The following is a 22500-nucleotide window of genomic DNA, read 5'->3' on the forward strand; positions in this document are numbered from 1 at the left end:
TACCTGTTTTTAAAAACGACACGATGTTTGTTCCCCCTCAAGTGTTTCTTTGAATAAAGCCCATTGGGCTACATCACAAAGCCCAATAAACCTTGAACTTTTCCGATGTTTGTTTCCTCGCCGCTCTTTTGAAGTTGCAACAAAGCTTCCACTTTTTTCACCGGAGAGAGAGCTTTAGGAGAATCTCTCAACAATGGCGGAATCGATTTTCAGAAAGCTAAGAGACGGTGGAGAAGAAGGCGAGCTAGCACCAGCTCTCACCATTGAAGAAACCGTAGCTTCCCCTTTCGGACTCGATGTCTCTGGCTATCTCCTCACAAATCTATCTTCATCAATCTTGGCTGGAAAATCCAAGTCGCAGTACACTCCCAAACCCTAATTCTACTATTATTTTATCTCCAATTGCTTCATTACTGCTAAAGTATTGGTTTTTTTTTATTCAGGGGCCTCGTGTTGATCACATTCTCACGGAGCCCTTCGTTCTATTTGCAATTGTTGAAGCAAAAAGGAATCATTGTCACTTCATCTTCTAAATGGTGATTTTAGGTTTTGTAGCTTGTGGAGTAGTATGAGGGTGCTCTTCTTTTGTATTTAATACCAATTGGTTGTTGATTTGAAGGATTCGTGTTTTGGATTGTTACGCTGATCCACTAGGCTGGATTGATCAGCCTTCAACTGGTGTTAGTGGAGGTTCAAGTTTGATTAAGCTACACAAGTGTGTGAGTGACTTGAAAAGGCTTTTAACTTCAATCATTGAAGCGGGAAGAGGTACTTCTTTTTACTACATTGCATCATTTTTTCAGTTTGGATTTTTTATCTAAAGGTCTATATGAGATATTAAGTGATTAATTTTGCTGCAGAGTTGGTTGGAGATGGGAAGACACGTTTCTGTGTTGCTATAGATTCCGTAAGCAAACTTTTGCTTTTGAGTTTTTAGGCATTGATTGTCGGAAAGAGAAGTGATTTTCATATCTAAACTTTTTGAATTAGGTGAATGAGTTGCTAAGACGTTCGTCCATGCCATTGGTCTCTGGTCTTTTAACAGATCTTCGAAGCCACGGTACTTTGCGACATGAACCTGAACACCTAGTTTATTAGTTTTGTTCATTGTTAGGTTTGATAGCAATGGTTGAATTTTTCTGTGCAGTGCAAATTTCCAGTGTCTTTTGGTCATTAAACACTGACCTTCACCAAGAGAAGGTCATAAATGCGCTTGAATATGTATCCACAATGAAAGCCAACTTAGAACCTTTGTGTCCATCTGAAGATGGACAAAGGAATGCTTTAGAAAACCTGTTTTTGGTTCATCAGGATTTCGGTAAAGGTCGGTTCCATGTTCGGTTTAAGCTTAGAAAGGGACGCGTCAGAGTCATGGTGAGTTCTCTCTCTTGCTCTTTTCTCTGTACCCTTATGAGTATCATCTAGTTAACACTCTTGTAACTCTTTGTACCTACAGTCTGAAGAATATCATGTTGATCAATCGGGAATAAACTTTTCATCCATTTCATCCGCGGATACTGTAGTCGCAACCACTAAAAGCCTTTTGCCTAAGGCAAGTTTTTATGTTCTGCTTTCTTATTTCGTTGGCTTGTTTGATGCTTGCTATTAAGTTGTATGCCTCATATTATTGTTTCTTTTGGTTCAGGTTCAATTCAATCTACAGATTTCTGAGAAAGAGCGAGTGGAGAAAGGAAAAGTTGTGCTTCCTTTTGAGCACCAAGGTGAGTGTACATAGAGTAAAGCCAGAGAATTTAAGCTCATTAATGTCTGTTGTCATGGATAAAACATTATTTGATACGGTTCTGTTCTTCAGATAATGGAATATCGACAGATATCTATGATGGTCGGAGATCTCTTGTGGATGGCAAGATTGAGACACCACCATTGTCTTCAATGGTCTTGCAGACGGATGTGGTTTCATCGGCTAAAGGTGGGGAGATCATATATTTCAGAGATTCAGACGATGAGCATCCTGATTCTGATGAGGACCCTGATGATGATTTGGATATTTGAAGTTCTTGAATTATACTTTTGGTTTTGGTTAGTGTTAAGATCTTAGTTGTTAGATTTTGTACACTAAAACTAGAAGGTTTGTTGGGTATGTGTATTACAGTTATAATTGTTACAATAACAGATCTCATCTATTCTTCTTGAGTTATTTGTTGTGTTTTGTTTGCTGCATAATGATCATCATCAATCATCCTTACGTTTTGAACAAAACAATATCCTCATTGTTTTTTTTCTTTCCCTACTTTTGTTGGGTTGATTTCATTAAATTAGATCAACAAATTGATGACCTAGAATTTAGAATTTATGAAATGTTTGAGATGGATTTATTGTCGCTAATGTTAAAATGGTTGCTAAATTTTAGTTCCGGATAGAGCTACATCTTGTGTTAAGGTTTCATGGGTAACTACGGAAGAAAGACGAAGATGAAAATATTATTTTCTTCTTTTTTAATAAAGATATCAACTATCAAATTAGTTTAAAAGATCAAATTGAAAACTGAAACAAATCTAGATACATCTGAATTGAACAATATAAGGAAGCATATTGAAAAATTATTTGTTAGATGATCTTGTAAAGCCATACTATTATGTAATTTAGGGAATGAATGTAACCCTCTTCAATGTCTTGATTTCAAGTGATAAAGAATATTGATTACATACATCTAATGTGTTCACCAATACACAAAATTTGATAAAAATCAAGTTGACCAAAGTTCTTGAATTGTGCTTATTCTTTTTATGTCTTATATCACTGACCAATGTAAAATAGAAGCCTATAGACCAAGCTTATAAATAGAGGTCTCCTATAGTTCTCTTTTATTCACAGCAGCAACAAGAAAAATAAAAAGAAAAAAAATTAGTTTCTCTCGTTGAGAATCATGGATATATTCAAAGTCGTGCTTGCTTCTCTTCTCATAGCTCCTCGACTTAGTTCATGGCGTCGATATGGTGGTATGATGTAACAGCCAAATATATTTCTTGTTTGATTATATTTTCGCTACTTTTTGTGTAACGTTCTAACAATATTTTCATAATATTCATGCAGACGTCGAATAACAACGCCGCTAAAATCGGTAAGTACAATGATATCATTTATCATATATGTTCACCTTGAAATTATATATACAGAAAAAACCACATATATATACATGTATTTATTAAATTTTTTGATGGAAATTGTGTGCATTTTGTAGATTGCAAGAGCAGATGCCAAGAACGGTGCAGGCTCTCGAGTAGGCTGAAACTTTGTCACCGAGCGTGCGGGACTTGTTGTGCCAGGTGCAACTGCGTGCCACCGGGCACATACGGAAACTACGACAAGTGCAAGTGCTATGGTAGCCTCACCACCCATGGTGGTCGCCGAAAGTGTCCTTAAAAACACTGTCGTTTTTTAATTCGATATCTGTAATACTACTTTGTTTGAATAATTGTTATTATTTTATATGGAATCAATACATAAGAAACACATAAAAAAAAGAGATAATATATGTCATTCGTTATGTGCATTCTTTGAGATTCCTCTCTGAAATATCCTATAGCATGCACCAGACTCAGTTCGAAGTATGATTTCCGTGTTATATCCCTCTAGAAACAAAGTTTCAAATTGTATATGTATCCAAATTGAATTTTACTTAGTTTGGATCGACCGCATCTAAGTGCTATCTATATATTAATTAGACGATACTCTTATTTAGTTGTACTTGTTGGTTTAAGAATCCATTTTTTTTTTTTGGACAAACAGATGTTATCGTTCATTAATTAATGAAAGAGTAACATACAAAAGGACAATGCTAGTTTAAGAGACAACAAAGGGGACATCCCAGAAAAAAAATACATCAAAGCAATAAAGATATATAGGGGCAACAAATATTAGGGGCTTGAGAGCTATGAACCAAAGACTTGACAGCATTCTGGAACCTGTGAGATCAAAGCATATTGATGCATCTTCCAAGAGCAGGTCTAGGGAAGTGAGGGTGGCCATTGTCTTGAAACAAAGACTAAGTGGCAAGGAATCAACCAAAGTTAGGACTCTCGTAAGAGCTTTGCCAAGGAAAGGAGCACGGTTGGTGTTGCTCTGCAAATCGACCACCACAAAGGTGGATGTGATTCTGCGTGTGGGTGAGGGTAGCTTGAGGAGATTGCGGTAACTACTATCTCTTTGAGCAGGAGTCATAATGCCGCTATTCTTCAGGCTTGGCTGAGGGAACTTCAAAAAGTTGATGCAAAACTAATTGGATCTCATAATCATTAGTCGATGGAAAATGGAGAGGTTGATGAAGCAGAGGTAACTCCCACTCCGTAGAGGCCGGGTCATAATGCCAATCTTCAACAAACTATCTCCTTCTAGGGGGTCATCCTTAAGCGATTCAAGTAACAGGGTTCTTAAAAGACTCTTGGACCAAACTAGCAGCAGTTGATGGTTAAGGTTCACTAGCAGTCTTCGGACTAGTGGTATTCTTAAACTAACCAACCATTGACTAGACAAGGGAAGAGTGGAATTCAGACTAGACCTGGTTACAAGTTGACAATGAAACAGTGGAGCTATTGGTAGTATGTATGCTAGGAGATCAGGGAGAGCAAGCAATAGGGATAAACCGATTGGCAGGTCAGAAACATTATCAATGAACAGCATTGCAAGAATCCAAAACAAGCTCTTTAATTGGTCTTGACGCAAGGGAGATTCAAACACAATCGAGATATCTAGGGATCTGCTATCGAGTGAAACTCGTCTTGACCAAGCAGGATACAAAGACATTACACGATATGGGCTTGCTAAGAGATTAAAACTAGCGATTCTAAGGCTTTTCCAGGTCAAGGATGACTTATAGTTTATCCACCCTAAACTATCTTCCAGGGTTTGAGAATAAGAGTGGAGAAATAACTTGGTACAAAGAGTTCTCGAGAGAGAAGCAGAGGTCACCAAGGAGGAGGTTTTCTTTGTCAAAAGTTTCACCAGTGCCGGCGTCAAAACAGAGCTTCCGTCCAACTGCAGCCAAGCAAAGAACTTAGTGAGAGGATTTGGATCCAAGGAGCGGTAAGGTGATAAATTTGACGGCTTAATGGGGTGGTGAGATGGACGAGGACCGGGCTTATAGGAACACTGATGGATCTCTCGAGCAGGAACACGGGGTGGGAACTCGATGTGATGGATTCACCGAGAGGAGTACCCAGATACGGAGTCGGAGCAGGTGGTTGAAGCTGTTGCAAAGGCGAAGACGAGATCTGGAATCTCGACAGGCCGCCGATAGATCTGAAACTAGAGACGAGTAGACTACAGGGGGAGAGGAAGCCGTGGAGAGGAAGAAACCAAGTCCCAGCGACGCCGATTAGGCTCGATGCTGCCGGGGGAACAGATCTCGGTGGTTGTGTCAGAGAGAAAAGAGAGGCTAGGGCGAACTCGATTTGGTTTAAGAATCCATTTTATCCCTAATTTTACAATATAAAAATCCGAGCGGAAAGCCAAAATATGAATAATTCTTCATTTTTTTTTTCAGGAGTTCCGAAGCAAGAATTCAATAATTTGGGTTAAAAAAGTTATTGTCTTAGTTATACAACTTTCATCGGATTCACAAAATCTGATGAACTTGCATATATAGAAAGATTGAAGAGAAAAAGTAAAGAGATTTTTTCTTTGACTCCAAAAGGTAGGAAGAGTTAGGCACTGGATCTTGAATGGAAACAATGGAATTTAAGTGAACCAAATGGATTATCGCGTACAGCTTGTAGCAGTTTACTGTTTACGTTGGATTATTTTTATAAGTTGACTTGGCATTTGATACGTGATCATTGTTCAGTAGAATATGTCACGTTATCAAGAACAAAAAAAAAATTAAAAAGATGGTATATGAAGTCACGTTTTAAATTTACGAGTTGAATTAGTTACAGAAGTAAAAAATATGTACAAGATTTCAAGAAAGGTAAATAAAAAAATCACCGCATTTTATCATTCATCTTATATGACATGTTCTCCTTCTCCAGCAAGAAACATCAATATCTTCGACTTCAACAGTCACCTAGCATTGTAATGTGACACATTCAAAAATCAAATTGGACATAAAACCAAGTTACCGTCAAAATCAAAATCCATCTCCACTAATCCTAAAATCCCACTATGGTGGTCATTGTGTCACGTTAAGGCAATAGTACATCTTTCAGAGATCAGTGTGGGACAATATTGTGGATCATGAGAGGAATAAAACATAGTTGTTTCAACTGAGCTCATCAGATTAGCTCCGGAAGAACTGAATAGGGGAATCACGTAAATTTCAAACTTGGAAATTAACTCAACCCGAGAAAATGTACAATAACCTAATCCAAATGAGGCATAATTGAACTATCAGTAGAAAAGGCGAAGAGAAAACATCATTTATACTCAAGTTTAAAAGATGGATCAACTTAGAACTGGGTGGATTCGAACCACCAACCTCTCGTCCATAAGAAAACGAGCGCTCTACCATTTTGAACTTACATATCTATCTATCAAAAACAACCTTCACCCATGGGCCCAAACACTGAAATTCTCCCAATGTTTGAAAAGCTAAGACTAAACTATCTTCTCTACTTTAAATGCAATTTCCAAATTAAAGTAACTTGCTTTAAAATAATTTGGAAAATGTTCGCTTATAAAATTCATAAACTAAATTAACAGTGCGATTTCATAAATACTACAAAGGGATAAAAAAATTTCTAAGTCGGAAAAATATAAAAAGAAATATAAAATGAATATAAATCTTAATAGATGGAACTTTAAACGTAACACATTCTTCGATTGTAAATAGAGTAGCTGATTAGTACACAAGGAACATCAAAAAAAATCCACGTTCTTCATACTTCTACAGGGAGTGGGTGGTTACAGATACACACAATCTTGTGCAAATACTAGTATTCTACAAGGCTTTCACATCTTCTAACTTACACACTTACACAAGGAAGCTACCGAAGGGGACTACATATTCCTCAAATCTTAGTTCCAAATCATTCAGAAGTAGACTTTACGCTATCACAACTATGTGATGTTATATTTGACGATTGACAATTATATAATACGATACTGTAAGATTAGACAATGACAAATTATGATATTGCAATTCCGGTCAACCATGATGTAAATATGTGCAAACTACAACTAATTCAGATCAAGATTTGTTCTTCCAAATACTGAGTACACTAAGATGATAATTGAGTATCCAAATTAATATACGAGTACCTGATTTGACTTGGTAGTGTTGTGCAAGAAGACATGGTATCGCCCACGGCTCCGATTAAGTAATAGTCTCTGCTTATGATCGATTTTTTAAGCTTCTATGAGCATGTAAATGAAAAAGAGAGAGATGGAACGAGAGAGAGAGCAGAGGCAAGACACACAGAGGAGAAGAGATCCCGGGAAAAAAAACAATAACCCGTGCGATCTCTTCTCCAAAACCCACAAAACAAATCTTTTATTGAGCTAACAGTTTTTGACCTGCCATGCAAGCGCACCTAACATGACAAAGGTCGGATGACAAAGATGCAATCCAGGATACCATACCTATCCACAAACACATCTTATACACCCTAAACTCACTTCAATCCAAACAAACACACGACCTGGTATCGCTAGGTTATGCAACAGATTCCTCTCCTTGTATCCCAGATCTCTGCGCCTCAACGTGACTAATTCACAGATCTCACATCTGACGAAGCCATAAAGGACGATTCATGGCCAGATCTGATCATCAATTAACAATACTCGCGATTACATAACCATAATTCCAATAATAACAGACATAAAGAGAAGCTATCGGTGAAAGGAGATGAAATTTACCAATAGAAAAAACCAGATCTGAGTCAGATCCGTCGTCAACCATCAGATCTCGCTCAGAACACCGCACGGATTTGCAGATCGGGAGGATCTCTACTACAATTAGAAGCGGTAAGGATCGGAGTCGTCTCCATCGCAGCGAGATCTGAGAGAAACGATGACGAACGAAGGAAGCAAGAGACGCTTTTAGAAATGGAGGCGGTGATGAGATAACCACTCAAAATGAATCGTCTCTGTTTATTTATAGGGTTAGAAAGGATGGACGGTCCAGATTAAAAATCTTAGATAGCGTATTAACGGTTCAGATTCGACTGCGTGGATCATTACGTACCTTTCGGATCATTATTATCCTTTAAAGCTAAGGCCGTTTGCTTTATGGAAAAAATTAGAAGTTTATTGGGCTGTGTAACATTGTGGCCTTTTGACTTAAGAATTAGAAGTTTGAAGACCTTCTCAGTGCTGTGGAGTGTTTGCTTCAGTGTGTCTATATATAGTGTGTGAATTTGAGTTATGTTAGGAGTGGCATTTGTTACGAATTCACACGTTGTTACGAATAAGAGCTTTCTTGAAAGAAAAAAAAAGGATAATAGTAATTCTCGTAAGACAACCAATATTTTTCACAATAACCATTGTTATTGTTTCTTATTATAAACCCACCACGATGTCTTCAGTAAACACGAGCTTTAGGTGGAAAAGTATCAACCTCATCATCCAATGTATTCATGTGCACTGGTCTGTACTCCAGTTTCACATTCCCTTCTTCCCAATACCTTCAACATATATATAAACAAAAACGCTCCTTAATTGATTTGAGATTTTTTCATAAAGCATTTTACTAACACTTCTACTTCTCTACCTATGGAAACATAACTATGCTTTTGGGTTTATGATTAACCTATTATGGCTTCAAAAGAGATATAAAAGAGAAATTTTACCCCAATGTGTGCTTCATCCAATTTGCATCGTCTCGTTTCTGCAAAACAACCATACCACAATTCTCTCAGTTATCCACATTTCGACTAAGGCAAATTTGTTGTCAATCTAAGGAACATATATAAGAACTAACCGTGAAATCCTCACGAGCATGTGCTCCTCGACTCTCCTTTCTAGCCTCAGCAGAATGCATTGTTATGCATGCATTAACCAAAAGATTCTCCAACTCCATAGTTTCAATCAAATCCGAGTTCCTAACATGTAAAGTTTCCAATTACACAACTTAAATAATCAATAAGCCTAAAGACATTTTTTTAACGTACGTTTAAACGACTCTCTCTCTCTCACCATATCAAACTCCGATCTGTCACTTTGACATCACCAAAACTGTCCCACGTCTTATCGATCAAATCACAACCTATGATCATCATACCCAAAAAGAAATCAAAAATGTAGTTTTTAGATAATACTGTATATATTCATTAGACCCTATCATAAGGTAAAGTTTTTTCTTTACCTTCTTCTAGTGTTTCTTGTGTACGGAAGACAGCAGCATTGTTTTGCATTACTCGTTGCATGTTTAAACGGATTTTAGAAGTTGGAAGCGAACCATTTGAGTTTCTCATTCGGTCCAACCATTCGATACTCTTCTCACCCGCATCCTTCTCTAGAGGTCTCAGTTTCTCGCCTAAATTTAACAACATAAGAATTCAGAAACACTAACATGTGTCAAACTAAAGAGATGGAAATATATGTATTGCGTCGCTCACCAGGTTTTTGAATCTCTGCAACTCTGTTTGCACAAGCTCTCCCAAAAACAACAATGTCAAGAAGTGAATTTGCGCCAAGTCTATTAGCGCCATGAACCGATGCACAAGCTGCTTCTCCTGCAGCCATTAGTCCAGGAACTATAGCGTCTGTATCATCACCTCTAACGGTAACAACCTGAAAATCTTCCAAAAGTAAGTAATTCAAGTACTGAACATATTGTTCTAACACTAAAATTGTTCAATCTTCTCATTTACCTCTCCATGGTAGTTTGTGGGAATACCACCCATATTATAATGCACAGTAGGCAATACAGGAATTGGCTCTCTTGTAACATCAACACCCGCAAAAATAGCCGCAGTCTCAGATATGCCAGGAAGCCTTTCTTTAAGAACCTCTGGTGGTAGATGGTTTAAGTGAAGGTATGTATGATCCTTCATAGGTCCTGTTAAAGAACAAAGTTACATATCCTCAAGCTGATATCTTATATATATATGTGTCACAAGTGAGTGATCTATATTATTACTACCTGCACCACGTCCTTCTCGGATTTCCATAGTCATTGATCTTGAAACAACATCTCTTGAAGCAAGATCTCTAGCCGTGGGAGCATACCTGTCCATGAATTTCTCTCCTTCACTGTTTCTAAGAATCCCACCTTCACCTCTAGCTCCTATACGTTCAAATCTGACACATTTAAAACGAATATATTTTGTCTAAATCCTCTGTTTTGATCAATGCAGGAAGAAACACATACCTTCTGTGATTAGACATCCAGCTCCATATATACCAGTCGGATGAAACTGAACAAACTCCAAGTCCTGCAGCGGTAGCCCGGCCCGTGCAACCATAGCGTTTCCATCTCCTGTGCATGTATGTGCTGAAGTTGCAGAAAAATAAGCTCTTCCGTATCCCTGAGGTCATTTTATGGATAATGAATAGTTACTGTATGTTTCATAAATCCAGGAAAATATACATTTCAAGAAACAGTTTTGCTTTACCCCGGTAGCTAAAATTGTAGAACCAGCATGGAAACGATGTAAAGTTCCATCTTCCATGTTCAGTGCAATGACTCCTTGACAGGTTCCTGCTCATAAACCTTCTTAGTATATCAATACTGCAACATGATAGATCATACATACTCTTAATAATAAACCTTCTTAATTAGTACTTACCATCACTGTTCATTATCAAATCCAAGGCAAAGTATTCCACAAAGAATTGAGTGTTGTGTTTCATTGCTTGTCCATATAGAGTATGTAACAGAGCATGCCCGGTGCGGTCAGCTGCACATGCGCAACGATATGCTTGACCACCTAAATAAATCACAGAAGTAAAGAACAATGATGAAAAGGTTGCAATTAAACAATCTCCCCCGTAAAATAAGAATAGTGGAAGATTTATGAACCTGTTCCAAAATCAAGACTCTGGCCACCAAAAGCTCGTTGATATATTTTACCATCTTCTGTTCTAGAAAATGGCAATCCGTAATTCTCAAGCTCAATCACAGCTTTTGGAGCTTCCCTGCACATATACTGAATTGCATCTTGATCACCTACAGAACCAAAAAAAAAAAAAAAACACAAGTTACATCTAAATATAGAAACTTGCAGAAATAAGTAACTTGTATAATAGTAAAAAAAAAAGCCATATAAATGCTACATTGCACATTAACATGTTACAACACTATAGAAGACAATTCAAGATTAAGCAAAACAAAAAAAATCATCAGCATGCATACCTAACCAGTCACTTCCTTTGACAGTATCATACATATGCCATCTCCAGTCATCTTCAGTCATATTACCCAAGGCAGCATTTATACCTCCCTTCAACAAATAATGTCATAATTTAATCAACAATAAATTCAAAGTTATATTAAGCTTAATGACTAGATTAAAGAAATCTAGGTACCTGAGCTGCAACTGTATGAGAACGAGTTGGGAAAAGCTTGGTGATACAAGCTGTGTTAAAACCATGTTCTGATAATCCTATTGCTGCTCTAAGCCCAGCACCACCAGCTCCTACAACAACCGCATCATAGGTATGATCAACGATCGTATACGATGATCTATCCCCTGTCTTAAATTAGCCACAAAATTTGAATCAGAATTAGGTGATGTGACATATCAAACTAAAAATTTATTATTACACATAAAAAACATATTCCATTATGATCACATAAATCAAAACAGAACCAACTCATTGACGCTACCCAATTTCAAACAAAGCAAGAAATAAGTCAACCAATGAAATGATGATGATGAGAAACCTCAAAAGACAAAACGAAATCAGAGTTATTCAGAACAACGTCGTCGTACCGAAGGAGTCGAGAAGAATCTGGAGAGTTGAGAAGTGACGAAAGCGCCGTTAGATTCCGATCTCCTGGACGACGCTACTCGAAGGCACCGCCACATCTCTCCGTCACTAACTCACCACGAACTCGTAACACACGAAAATGGAAGAAGACTCGTATTATACAATTTGGCTAAAGAATTTGAAAAAAATGTTGCCCTCAAGTCCCCAACGTGCCAAATTGTCTAATATAGAATTTGAAAAACGTTGATAAAAAATTACATTATAGAAGTCGACAAGTCTCTCTCAACGTGCCCTCAACGGTCAACGAAACGCCACGTCAGATGAATGACAGCCTAATACCATACGGGCTTTAGAAGGCCCAGTAACAAGTGATTAAAGTATATGGGCTTTAGAGTCCATCAGCAAATGCATGCTCTTCTTTGGCGAAGGCAGTTCGTTGCTCTGCTCTCACTCACGCCGGAGAAGAAGAGAGATCGGAGACCGAAGAATCCATTCATTTCATATATAGAGAGAGATGGAACCGAGGGAGAGAGATCTGGAGCGATTGATCCCGATGCATAAATCCGGAGCTTCACCTCGCGACGTCGTTTTGTCTGTTCCGCCGTCTCCTCTCGCTTCTCCGATCCACGTTGCCGGGAGAGAGGTTTCTCTCTCTCTCCCTCTCCTGTTTCTTTTTTTTTAACAGAAACAAACATTACATAGGATTCATCTTTTTCGCCAACTTTTAAACATCTGAATTCAATCAAACATTGTGAAATGTGTTCTACAAGTTTTTTGACCTAGAGCTTGTAAGTTACTTGTATGTTAAGTTATTCAATGTTTGTATCTACAATACAGGCGATTTACAAAGTCATCCGAAGCTGGGCCTCCAAAAAGTTCATGACCGGATGGTAAAATCTTGTTTTAATTACTCTGATCATAGGTTTTTGAAATTAAGACATTAATCTTGTGCTCTTGATCTCATGGGTTACAGTGTCATTCTCTTACCAATTGCTGTCACATTCTACTTCACATGGTGGTTTATTCATTTCGTCGACGGGTTCTTCTCCCCAATCTATACCCATCTCGGAATCAATATGTTCGGTTAGTTTCACTTTTCATCTCTCAGCTCAGTTGCATTGAGTTGTCACATTACTTGTTTCTTCTGTCTAATGAAAAAAATTACAGGTCTTGGATTTGTGACATCCATCACATTCATTTTTCTGGTTGGTGTATTTATGTCTTCATGGCTTGGAGCTTCAGTTCTCAGTATCGGAGAATGGTTTATCAAGAAGATGCCTCTCATCAGTTACATCTACTCAGCTTCTAAGCAAATCAGCGGAGCAATCTCACCAGGTAAGATCTTGTAATCTTTCTTATACCAAAAATTACTAAAAAGACTTACCTTTGATCTCCTTTTATCAGATCAAAGCTCAGGTGCATTCAAGGAGGTAGCCATTATCAGACATCCTCATATGGGAGAATATGCTTTTGGTTTCATTACATCGACTGTGATTCTTCGAGGTCGTGCTGGTGGAGAAGAACTATGTTGTGTCTATGTCCCCACCAACCATCTTTATCTTGGAGACATTTTCCTTATTAGCTCAAAGGACATCATAAGACCTAATCTCTCTGTCCGGGAATGCATAGGTAACTTGTGCCTTAATTTAGCAACTCTCTTCAAACGTTCTGGAGATGTAATAAAACCATCGCAATGCTCAAATTTAATCTTCTTTTGTTTTTGCAACAGAAATCGTTATCTCTGGTGGTATGTCGATTCCACAGATGCTAACAACTTTGGACTCAGAGACTATTCACAGGTCGGTTGTTGGAACCTATGCCATTCCACCCGTGTGAAATTGATGAATCATAGTTGTTTATCCACAAGCTGAAATGGAGCTTGCTGGTTAGGTTACTGCAACATTTGCTAATCCAAAAATGTTGGAAAGTTTTGGAATCATAATGATATATAAGTGAAAGATTTAGATTTTTTGATGTGTTGTTTAAGCCTAGTTTTAGCTTGGACACACACAGAGTATAAAAGAAGTTATATTTGATTTTTGTTTTTCTGTACAAAATAAATTGTTTCAAGAGAGTTTTGTGTTTCAAACCAAAAGGCATATGACAAACTAAACTATGCGCAAGAACATAAACTCAAACAGATCATTTATCTCTAATGGATTCTTAATGAAAATAACAGTTTTTTTTTTCTTTGGCTTTCTGTATGTTGGAGACGTGATGAGTCTGAATGGTGATAAACTAGTAGGCAAGTAGTAGTAGTAGATTAACAATTGATCAGATTGAAGTCTCTCATAGGGTTTGAGTACATTACTAGGAAAATAAAATAAATCAACTGACACGTAAAAAAGGAAAGGGATATTGTTTTCTAATAATCCACAAGTAGATGATAAGAAACATTAAAACAAAGCAAAAGAAATCCTAAACATTGAGATCAGAGACGAGACTCACGAGAGACCGACCTGTCCTCCTCCTCCGAGGGTTTGAGATGTGTAAACGTTTTAGCCAAATAGAAAGATAATCCCACTCAGAAACTCGCCGCGAGTTCAAAAGTAGGTAAATCACAACCCAAAAGATGATTTTAAGAAGAGAATATCACCTTGAAGGGACTGAGATTCACGGATGATGAAATGATAGGATTCAGATAGTGAGATAAGAGAGAGAGCAAGAGTAAAGGAGATGATAATGATTGATTGATTGTTCTCCCAAATAGGACAAGGTTCGTACATAAGCAAATAGGTCACGCAGGACCACAGCTGGCATAAAGCATAAAGCATAACCGGGACAAACCGGGTTTAATTATTGCAAAGATAAGGATAAGATAGAGAGGGTAACAGTAACTTGCTTTTGTCCTGTTACAATACTCCCCTATGGAGAACAGACTTGTCCTCAAGGCTGAAAATGCGGGAACTTGGCTGTGAAGTCTTGATAAAACTCTCAAGTTGCTTGCCCAGGAGACGAACCCTTCCACTGCACCAGAACTTTAGTAGCAGCACTGTTGCGACGCTTGACAACCTTAGTATCCAGGATACGTTCAGGTTCTTTAGAATTACAGTACTGAGGTAAAACTGGTGGTTCAGGTGGAGGATTGGGACAGAGTTTCAGCTGACTGACATGGAAGACATGATGTATAGCCGCTGCAGTGGGAAGTGCAAGTTTATAGGCTACAGCTCCAACCTTGTCAGTCACCTTAAACGGACCATAGTACCTTGGTGATAGCTTGTGTGGGATGTTCTTGGACTTGAGTGAGTTTTGTATGTAGGGCTGTAGCTTCAGGTACACGTAGTCCCCCAATTGAAACTCTCGGAAAGATCTTCTTGAGTCTGCATATTGTTTCATCCGGTTCTGAGCCTGATTCAGGTGAAATTTGAGCATAGAAATTACCTCTTCCCGTTTCTGTAAGCTGCGGTCAACAACCATGGAAGAACTTTCCCCAGGGAGATAAGGAAGGTGTAGTGGAGGAGGCTGACCATATACAACTTCATAGGGGGTGCTGCGGATGGCGGAATGATATGTCGTGTTGTACCACCACTCTGCTAGAGGCAACCATTGAGACCATGTATGCGGAGCTTCAGCAGTCATACAACGCAGATATGTCTCCAAGGTTTTGTTGGTTACCACGGTTTGCCCATCAGTTTGTGGCTGGTATGTTGTAGAGAATTTCAACTCTACTCCTTGCACCCTGAATAACTCTTGCCATATTTCACTGAGAAAGGTTGGATCCCTATCGCTAACAACATCCTTAGGCATTCCATGGAGTTTGAAAACATTGTCGGGAAAGAGTTGAGCAACATCAATAGCAGTATAGGGATGGGACAGAGCTATAAAATGTGCATTCTTCCTCAGTCTATCAATAACCACCATTATGCAGTGTTTTCCATAGGAGGTAGGTAAACCTTCCACAAAGTCGAAGCTAATAGACTCCCATACACCATGTGGAATGGGTAAAGGATTAAGCAAACCTGGTTTTGCTGCGAGGTCGTACTTGTTTTTCTGACAAATAGAGCAGTTCCTGACTTAGTTTTGTATCTCCAGGCTCATGCGAGGCCAAAAGAAAAGAGACTTGACCTGATGTAGTGTTGCATCTCTGCCAGAATGTCCCCCAGTAGAAGAGTCATGCAGCCACTTGAGAATCTGGAGCTTCAAGCTTCCCTTTTCTGCGAAGCTCCTCATTCACGTAAGAGAAATTAGGATGAGAGGTAGCATCTGTTTGAAGTTCAGAGATGAGCTTCCTCAAATGAGGATCAGTTTGCCATAATAATTTCAGGGAGTCAAAGAACCCTTAATGGACCTGGGACAATGTAATCTGCAGCAGCTGAGAGCCTGTAACCCGAGATAGAGCATCAGCAGCGACATTGTCTTTGCCTTGTTTGTAGTGCACCTCAAATGCGTAGCCCATGAGCTTAGATAACCACATATGCTGGAAAGGGGTAGTTACCTTCTGCTCCACCATAAACTTCAGTGATTTCTGATCAGTTTTGACGATGAAAGGTCGATGTGCGAGGTAAGCATGCCAGACTTGCACGGCATGGACCACTACCATAAGCTCCTTCTCGTACACTGATAGTGATTGGTGTCGCGGACCTATGGCTCTGCTGATGTAGCATATGTGGTGGTTTTCTTGCATGAGCACAGCGCCAATGCCTGTATTGGAAGCATCAGTTTCTACAACAAAGATTTTCTCAAAGTTTGGTAGTGCTAATACCGGGGATGTAGATAGAGCCGATTTAAGCGATTGAAAGGCTTTATCTGTATCTTCATTCCATTGGAAACCCTTCTTCTTCAAGAGATTGGTGAGAGGTCGTGCAATAATACCATAACTCTGTATGAACCGTCTGTAGTAGTTGGCCAATCCCAGAAAACTACGGAGCTGCTTCTGATTGATGGGTACAGGCCACTGCTCGATGACTTTAATTTTAGCCGGATCTGTGCTTACTCCCTCTGCGGATATGAAGTGACCCAAGTATTCTATCACTGTGGCACTGAATATGCACTTTGATGGCTTCAAGTACAGTTGTTGGAGCTGGAGTATAGTGAACACTTCATGAAGGTGTTGTAAATGTTCTTCCCAGGTTTGACTGTAGACCAGTATATCATCAAAGAAAACCAGCAGAAATTTTCTTGCTACCGATTCAAATACCTGATTCATTAGCCCTTGGAATGTGCATGGTGCATTAGTACGGCCAAAGGGCATTACCAGATACTCGTAATGGCCGGCGTGGGTCTTGAACGCAGTCTTATAGACATCCTTCGGACACATTCTGATTTGGTGGAAACCTGCTCGAAGATCCAGTTTAGAGAAATACTTTGCTCCTCCCACCTAATCTAGTAAATCTTCAAGTAGAGGAATGAGGTATTTATCCTTGATGGTTTGCTTATTTAACCCCCTGTAGTCCACACAAAGTCGCCATGTTCCGTCCTTCTTCTTCACTAGAACAATTGGAGAGGCGTAAGGGCTGGAACTGTGTTGGATTATCCCCTAACTTAGCATTTCCTGGATCATCTTGTCAATGATATCCTTCTGCAACGTAGAGTACCTGTATGGCCGCAGGTTGACAGGGTTGGAGCCAGCTTCTAGTGGGATCCGATGATCATGTCCCTTCCTGAAGGGTGGTAAACTCATTGGTTATTCAAACAGACTCCCAAAGGACTGCAACAGCTTCTGCAGGTGAGGGTCGTCAGAGTTCTCACTGTTCCGAGCTGTAATGTGGTTAAACATTGCTTCTGGTTCACACCACTGCGATGTAGTCGAGTCTGCTTCTTGCAACTGCAGGAGAGCAATTTGAGGTCGTTGCTGTATAAGCTTGTTTAGGCTTCCCCCTTTAATGAGTTTACATCTTCCTTTCGTGACTCCTCTTAGTGAATGTTTTATCCCATTGAAGGTGAACTCCATTTCAGGATCAAAAAGTCCCACAGTATAGGACCCCATGGTACTAGCCACTGCACACCCAAAACCAGATCACAACAGTCAAGGTGGAGAGTTCTGACCTCAGCTTTGAAAGAGTAACCTTGCACCCTCCACGGGAACGTATAACACTTGTGACTTGACGTCATAACACCATTTTCTGCCTCGACTGACATGGGTTTCGTCTCTTCCAACTTGCAGCCCGCAAGTCTATGAAGTTATGAGTGCTCCATGGATCGACAAGGATATGCAACTTCCTTTTCCCGCTTTGGCCGAAAAATCTCATACAAGTGAATGTTGTGGATCCATTCAAAGCATTGATGGAGATCTTGGGCGAGTTCTCGACTAGCTCCTCTGCCATTTCCTCCACTTTTACAACCGATATTTTCTCATTGTCGCTTTTCTCCTCTTCTTCGCAATCCAGAACAAAAATCTGGGATCTCTTATGTTTCAAGTGATGGCCAGGCGTGTAGGGCTCTTCACAGAACATACAAAGACCTTTAGACCTCCTACCCTGCATCTCCTCATAGGTATACTTTCTGGGGAGCTTCTCGGTGGTAGATTTAGGGATGTATCCGGGTTTGGATGCTTGTGCTTTGTTGTTTTCTAGGTTTGGTAGTATGGCTGGGAGTTGTTTTTGGGGATAGTAGTTATTCGACTTTTGGTAAGGATTGAAGGGAGCTCTCACCGGTTTCTGGGTTACATGTATGAGGTATGATTCATGAAGCTTTGCGAGGCGAGCTGCTTCAGCTACTGTTGTTGGTTTGAACTGACGGACATGTAAAGCCAGGTGATGGTGTAGGTTCGTGAGGAAGATGTTGAGTGCGTGTTGCTCTAGGAGTGATAACCTGGTCAGAGCGTTTTCAAATTTCTCCAAGTAATCCTCGAACAGATCCCCTGACTGCCTAACACTCAGCGAATCTTCTAGACAGCGCAATAATGTACTCGGTCCAAGATGGGAACCTCCCAAACCGACTTTCCAGAAAATTGTGGTACCACTGCAACGCTTTCCCCACCATATGCACATATGCCATATGTACCTTATGCTCCGGTGGCGTACTATCCAGATGGAAAAACTGCTCGTCTCTGTAGATCCAGTCTCGTAAAAGTGAACCATCAAACTCTGGGAAACCGATCTTAGACAGACGTCCCTCTAAACCGTTAGGAATCGGTGCCTTCCTCCTGCTATCGTCGGGTTGCTTCCCTTCAGACATTTGACTCATTCCGCTGAGATCTGGTGGTTCAGGGTTTTGACTCGTCAAAGGAGAGGACAATATGACTGTTGAAGCAGAAAAGTCCGGATCTAGAGGTCGACTGGACTTCCCACTGCTCTGAGAAAGCAGCTTCGACATCATCGCTTTCATGTGTGACTGAGATTTGAGCAGGTCTGCTTGCGATTTCATCAGGTCTGTTTGTGACTTCACCAAATCTGCAATTTGTGTCTTGATCTCGTCCATAGCTTGTTTTTGGTCATCAATCTACTTGTTCATGGTTTGCAAGCGAGTAGCGTCAGCCATAGCTTCTTTAGTTCCAAGGATCTGCGAGCTCTGATACTAATGTAAACGTTTTAGCCAAATAGAAAGATAATCCCACTCAGAAACTCACCGCGAGTTCGAAAGTAGGTAAATCACAACCCAAAAGATGATTTTAAGAAGAGAATATCACCTTGAAGGGACTAAGATTCACGGATGATGAAATGATAGGATTCAGATAGTGAGATAAGAGAGAGAGCAAGAGTAAAGGAGATGATAATGATTGATTGATTGTTCTCCCAAATAGGACAAGGTTCGTACATAAGCAAATGGGTCACGCAGGACCACAGCTGGCATAAAGCATAAAGCATAACCGAGACAAACCGAGTTAAATTATGGCAAAGATAAGGATAATTTAGAGAGGGTAACGGTAACTTGCTTTTGTCCTGTTACAAGATGATGATCAAGACGAAGAATTCCTTGGAAAAGAAGAGTATTGACAAGGATCAAGGCTGCTACGAAAACACAAGCGATCCAAAAAAGTCGCTGGTAACCTAAGTACGCAACCAAACACAGTACAAAATTGGCGTAGACAACCTGTTGGACACGGACATCAATTGGCGGCCAAGAGAGAGTTGTATGACGGCAAATAACCCAACCAGTAACGAGAATCCATAGATACACAATTCTATGGTGTCAGAGTAGTGTGATATGACGCACATTGCTACCATCTCAATTCCGACCAAGGGAGACCAATCACCCGAGTTGTGAGTTGTCGGAACCGGAATCGGAACGTAAAACGACCTCACCACCAAACAGGCAAAATACAAAAACGGTGCTGCAGAGAATAAAACCACCACCACCGATTCTTCTTTCCATGAAGACCAGGACGAACATAACGACGACCACAAGAGTTCGACGGTGAACCTAGTTAACCAAACCACAAATGCTAAAATTGCTATCCCGCAATATATCCATCGCGTTTTCAGACAATACACTCCTTCCATTACCGTTATCGACTCACTCATTTTTCTAAAAGAAACTTAATCGCTTAGATTTTTTTGCTCAACTCTCGCATCCAAAAACCTAAGAAGACTTTATATGAAGAAGAAAAACAAGGATTTATATTTCAATGTCTTTTCTTATTTCCTTTTTTAAAAAGGAATTTACCTTGTTTGACAAAAAGAAAAAGAAAAATAAAAATCTTTTTTTTTTTTCAACCAAACATTAAATTAAATTAAAAAATAACTCCAACATTGGTTGCCCAAACAGGAGGATAAGGTTTACAAAAGAAGTTTCAGAAATTAAAGATCTCGAAGAACGAGCAAGACAGTCTGCTCTAACGTTGGACACACGAGGGATCCTGGTGAGAGTGAAGGAAGGGAAGGAGGATCTGAGCAAGGAAAAGTCATCCAGCAGATTTGAAAACGCGGGCCAATCATCAAGCGTCTGAACCATCGCAACTAACTCTGCACAATCCGTCTCAAAAGCTTGACAGTCAACACCAATCGCTAGAAGGGACTCCATAGCCCAAATCAGAGCTTGTAACTCCGCGTGCAAGGGGGTAGGGCTGCGCCTAAGACTACGAGCTCCCAGGAGGAGCGTCTTATCCTCATTATTACAATACCACCAACCGAGATCTTCAAAAGGATCCGAACCTTTCCAGGATCCATCAATCTGACACCGAGGTAGGGGTTCCCTATCCTCCAAAACTGGCGAGAAATCCAATTATCTCTCAAAAAAGGATTTGGCTTCCTCCCAAAATATTTTATCATTAACCGCTTGATTTATAATGTCAATAGGCTCTGTCTCGATTCCCTGGAAAACTTTTTTTATTTCTATCCTTCCAAATTGACCACAGAATCCATGGTAGACGGAACTCTATGTCTGCAACCCCAGATTGAGAAGACGTCCGCCAATAGATAAAATCTAAATTCGAATAAATCGAACCATAAGGAAAACCATCCGGGACCAGCGATACCGAAGACAACTCCCAAATACTTCGTGAACGTGGACACTCTAAGAGAGAGTGGTTTATAGTCTCTAGCGCAGAATCAACTTCGGGCCGACATTTAGGTGTCTGATGTGATGCACCTAAATGTTAGACCTTTGGAGGAACTGCAAGTTGCCAAGCTTGTGCCCGAAGAGCCGAACACGTCGGCCCGAACTCAACTTCCGTAATTATCTCCCTAGCAAGCCGGTATCCCGATTTGACCGAATACTTGCCCGACTTAGTAAAATGCCATACTAAGCAATCCGGTTTAAAAGTTTTGCTAACCGGCATACTCCGAATAAGCTGAATATCCACTGGATCCATAAAGTCCTCAAGAAGAGGCAAATGCCATTCTTTCGTAATTGGGTTTATTAAATGGTTAACCATCAAATTCGGATGTAACCATCTCCCCCGACCATTAGCTGGTCTTGGCCGAAGATCCGGTAACCACGGATCTCGCCAAACCAAAATAGAACATCCTGAATCTATCGCCCACCGCGCACCTTGTTCCACCAAGTGTTTAGTTGAAAAAATACTTCGCCATGCGAAAGAAGGAGAATATGGTTTTTTGTCATAAGAGGATGTTTATTCCTAAAGTATCGTCCTTGCAGCACCCGAGCCATTAAGGAAGACGGATAATGAATTAGCCGCCAATACTGCTTAGCCAGCATGGCATCATTAAAAAATTTCCAGAGCCCGGAAACCCAACCCTCTGCCACACTTGTCTTTGCACATTTTATCCCTAGCTATCCAATGCATACCTCGTGCCTTATCATTCGATTTCCACCAGAAATTTGAAATAGCGCTCGTTAATTTAGACGTTAACTCTTGTGTCAGTTTGTACCACGACATGACATGGGTCGGCGGAGCTAGCGCCACCGATTTTATCATGACTTCCTTGCCACCCTTCGACAAATACTTTGCATACCAACCATTGACTCGATCATTAACATAACTAAAAACCTTAGTTCTCGAACCTTGAAGGCTCTCCGGGATACCCAAATAAGAACCCATACCGCCTTCCTTAGTAATTCCCATAACTGATTTTAATTGCGTTCTTATGTCAGACGGGATCTTCTTGCCAAACATAATAAAAGATTTCTCCAGATTAACCTCTTGTCCCGAGGCTTTACCGTAATTACCTATTATGTCCATCACCGTTCTACATTCGGACGCCTCTGCTCTACAGAAAAATAGACTATCATCAGCAAACAACAAATGCGAAATTTTGGGACAATCACGAGCTATTGTAATGCCCGTTAATTTCTTTTCCCGTTCAGCCTTTTTAATATTTGCTATTAAAA

General features: G+C 39.9%; 3 protein-coding genes, 1 long non-coding RNA gene and 2 pseudogenes across 6 annotated transcripts; 3 read left to right on the plus strand and 3 right to left on the minus strand.

Moving 5' to 3' along the window:
- Positions 1-84: 84 nt before the first annotated feature.
- Positions 85-2158, plus strand: LOC104767197 (elongator complex protein 5-like). 2 transcript variants are annotated; one of them, XM_010491244.3, is made up of 9 exons: positions 85-360; positions 444-536; positions 620-768; positions 861-907; positions 991-1060; positions 1148-1374; positions 1457-1552; positions 1646-1721; positions 1814-2158. In XM_010491244.3, exons 1-9 carry the CDS (start codon positions 194-196, stop codon positions 2011-2013), a joined length of 1125 nt encoding a protein of 374 aa, XP_010489546.1. In that variant the 5' UTR covers positions 85-193; the 3' UTR covers positions 2014-2158. The 2 variants fall into 2 exon arrangements, with proteins under 2 accessions (XP_010489546.1, XP_010489547.1); XM_010491245.3 differs by lacking the exon at positions 444-536 and having other exon boundaries at positions 134-360.
- A 729-nt stretch (positions 2159-2887) lies between these two features.
- On the plus strand, positions 2888-3408 carry LOC104767199 (gibberellin-regulated protein 11-like; annotated as a pseudogene).
- Positions 3409-5852: 2444 nt separating this feature from the next.
- LOC104767200 (uncharacterized) lies at positions 5853-8030 on the minus strand. Its single transcript, XR_015590542.1, has 3 exons — positions 7813-8030; positions 7216-7716; positions 5853-6022 (listed from the first exon to the last, which is right to left on the minus strand). It is a non-coding gene; the product is annotated as an uncharacterized LOC104767200 (long non-coding RNA).
- Positions 8031-8353: 323 nt separating this feature from the next.
- Positions 8354-11998, minus strand: LOC104767201 (succinate dehydrogenase [ubiquinone] flavoprotein subunit 2, mitochondrial). The gene is made up of 15 exons (XM_010491246.3): positions 11832-11998; positions 11425-11592; positions 11252-11339; positions 10919-11065; positions 10686-10826; positions 10512-10597; positions 10268-10424; positions 10040-10183; positions 9768-9955; positions 9513-9687; positions 9260-9430; positions 9091-9160; positions 8876-8996; positions 8745-8782; positions 8354-8579 (listed from the first exon to the last, which is right to left on the minus strand). Exons 1-15 carry the CDS (start codon positions 11925-11927, stop codon positions 8477-8479), a joined length of 1893 nt encoding a protein of 630 aa, XP_010489548.1. The 5' UTR covers positions 11928-11998; the 3' UTR covers positions 8354-8476.
- A 242-nt stretch (positions 11999-12240) lies between these two features.
- Positions 12241-13937, plus strand: LOC104767202 (protein LIKE COV 3-like). Its single transcript, XM_010491248.3, has 6 exons — positions 12241-12472; positions 12667-12719; positions 12803-12912; positions 12997-13164; positions 13234-13458; positions 13559-13937. The coding sequence occupies exons 1-6, from the start codon at positions 12344-12346 to the stop codon at positions 13663-13665; spliced, it is 792 nt and encodes a 263-aa protein (XP_010489550.1). The 5' UTR covers positions 12241-12343; the 3' UTR covers positions 13666-13937.
- Positions 13938-14497: 560 nt separating this feature from the next.
- LOC147920962 (uncharacterized) lies at positions 14498-19188 on the minus strand (annotated as a pseudogene). Its single transcript, XR_015590543.1, has one exon. The product of XR_015590543.1 is annotated as an uncharacterized LOC147920962 (transcript).
- Positions 19189-22500: the final 3312 nt, after the last annotated feature.

The sequence above is a fragment of the Camelina sativa genome, chromosome 19 (assembly GCF_030686135.1).
Source record: "Camelina sativa cultivar CO46 ecotype springtype chromosome 19, ASM3068613v1".
NCBI lineage: Eukaryota > Viridiplantae > Streptophyta > Magnoliopsida > Brassicales > Brassicaceae > Camelina > Camelina sativa.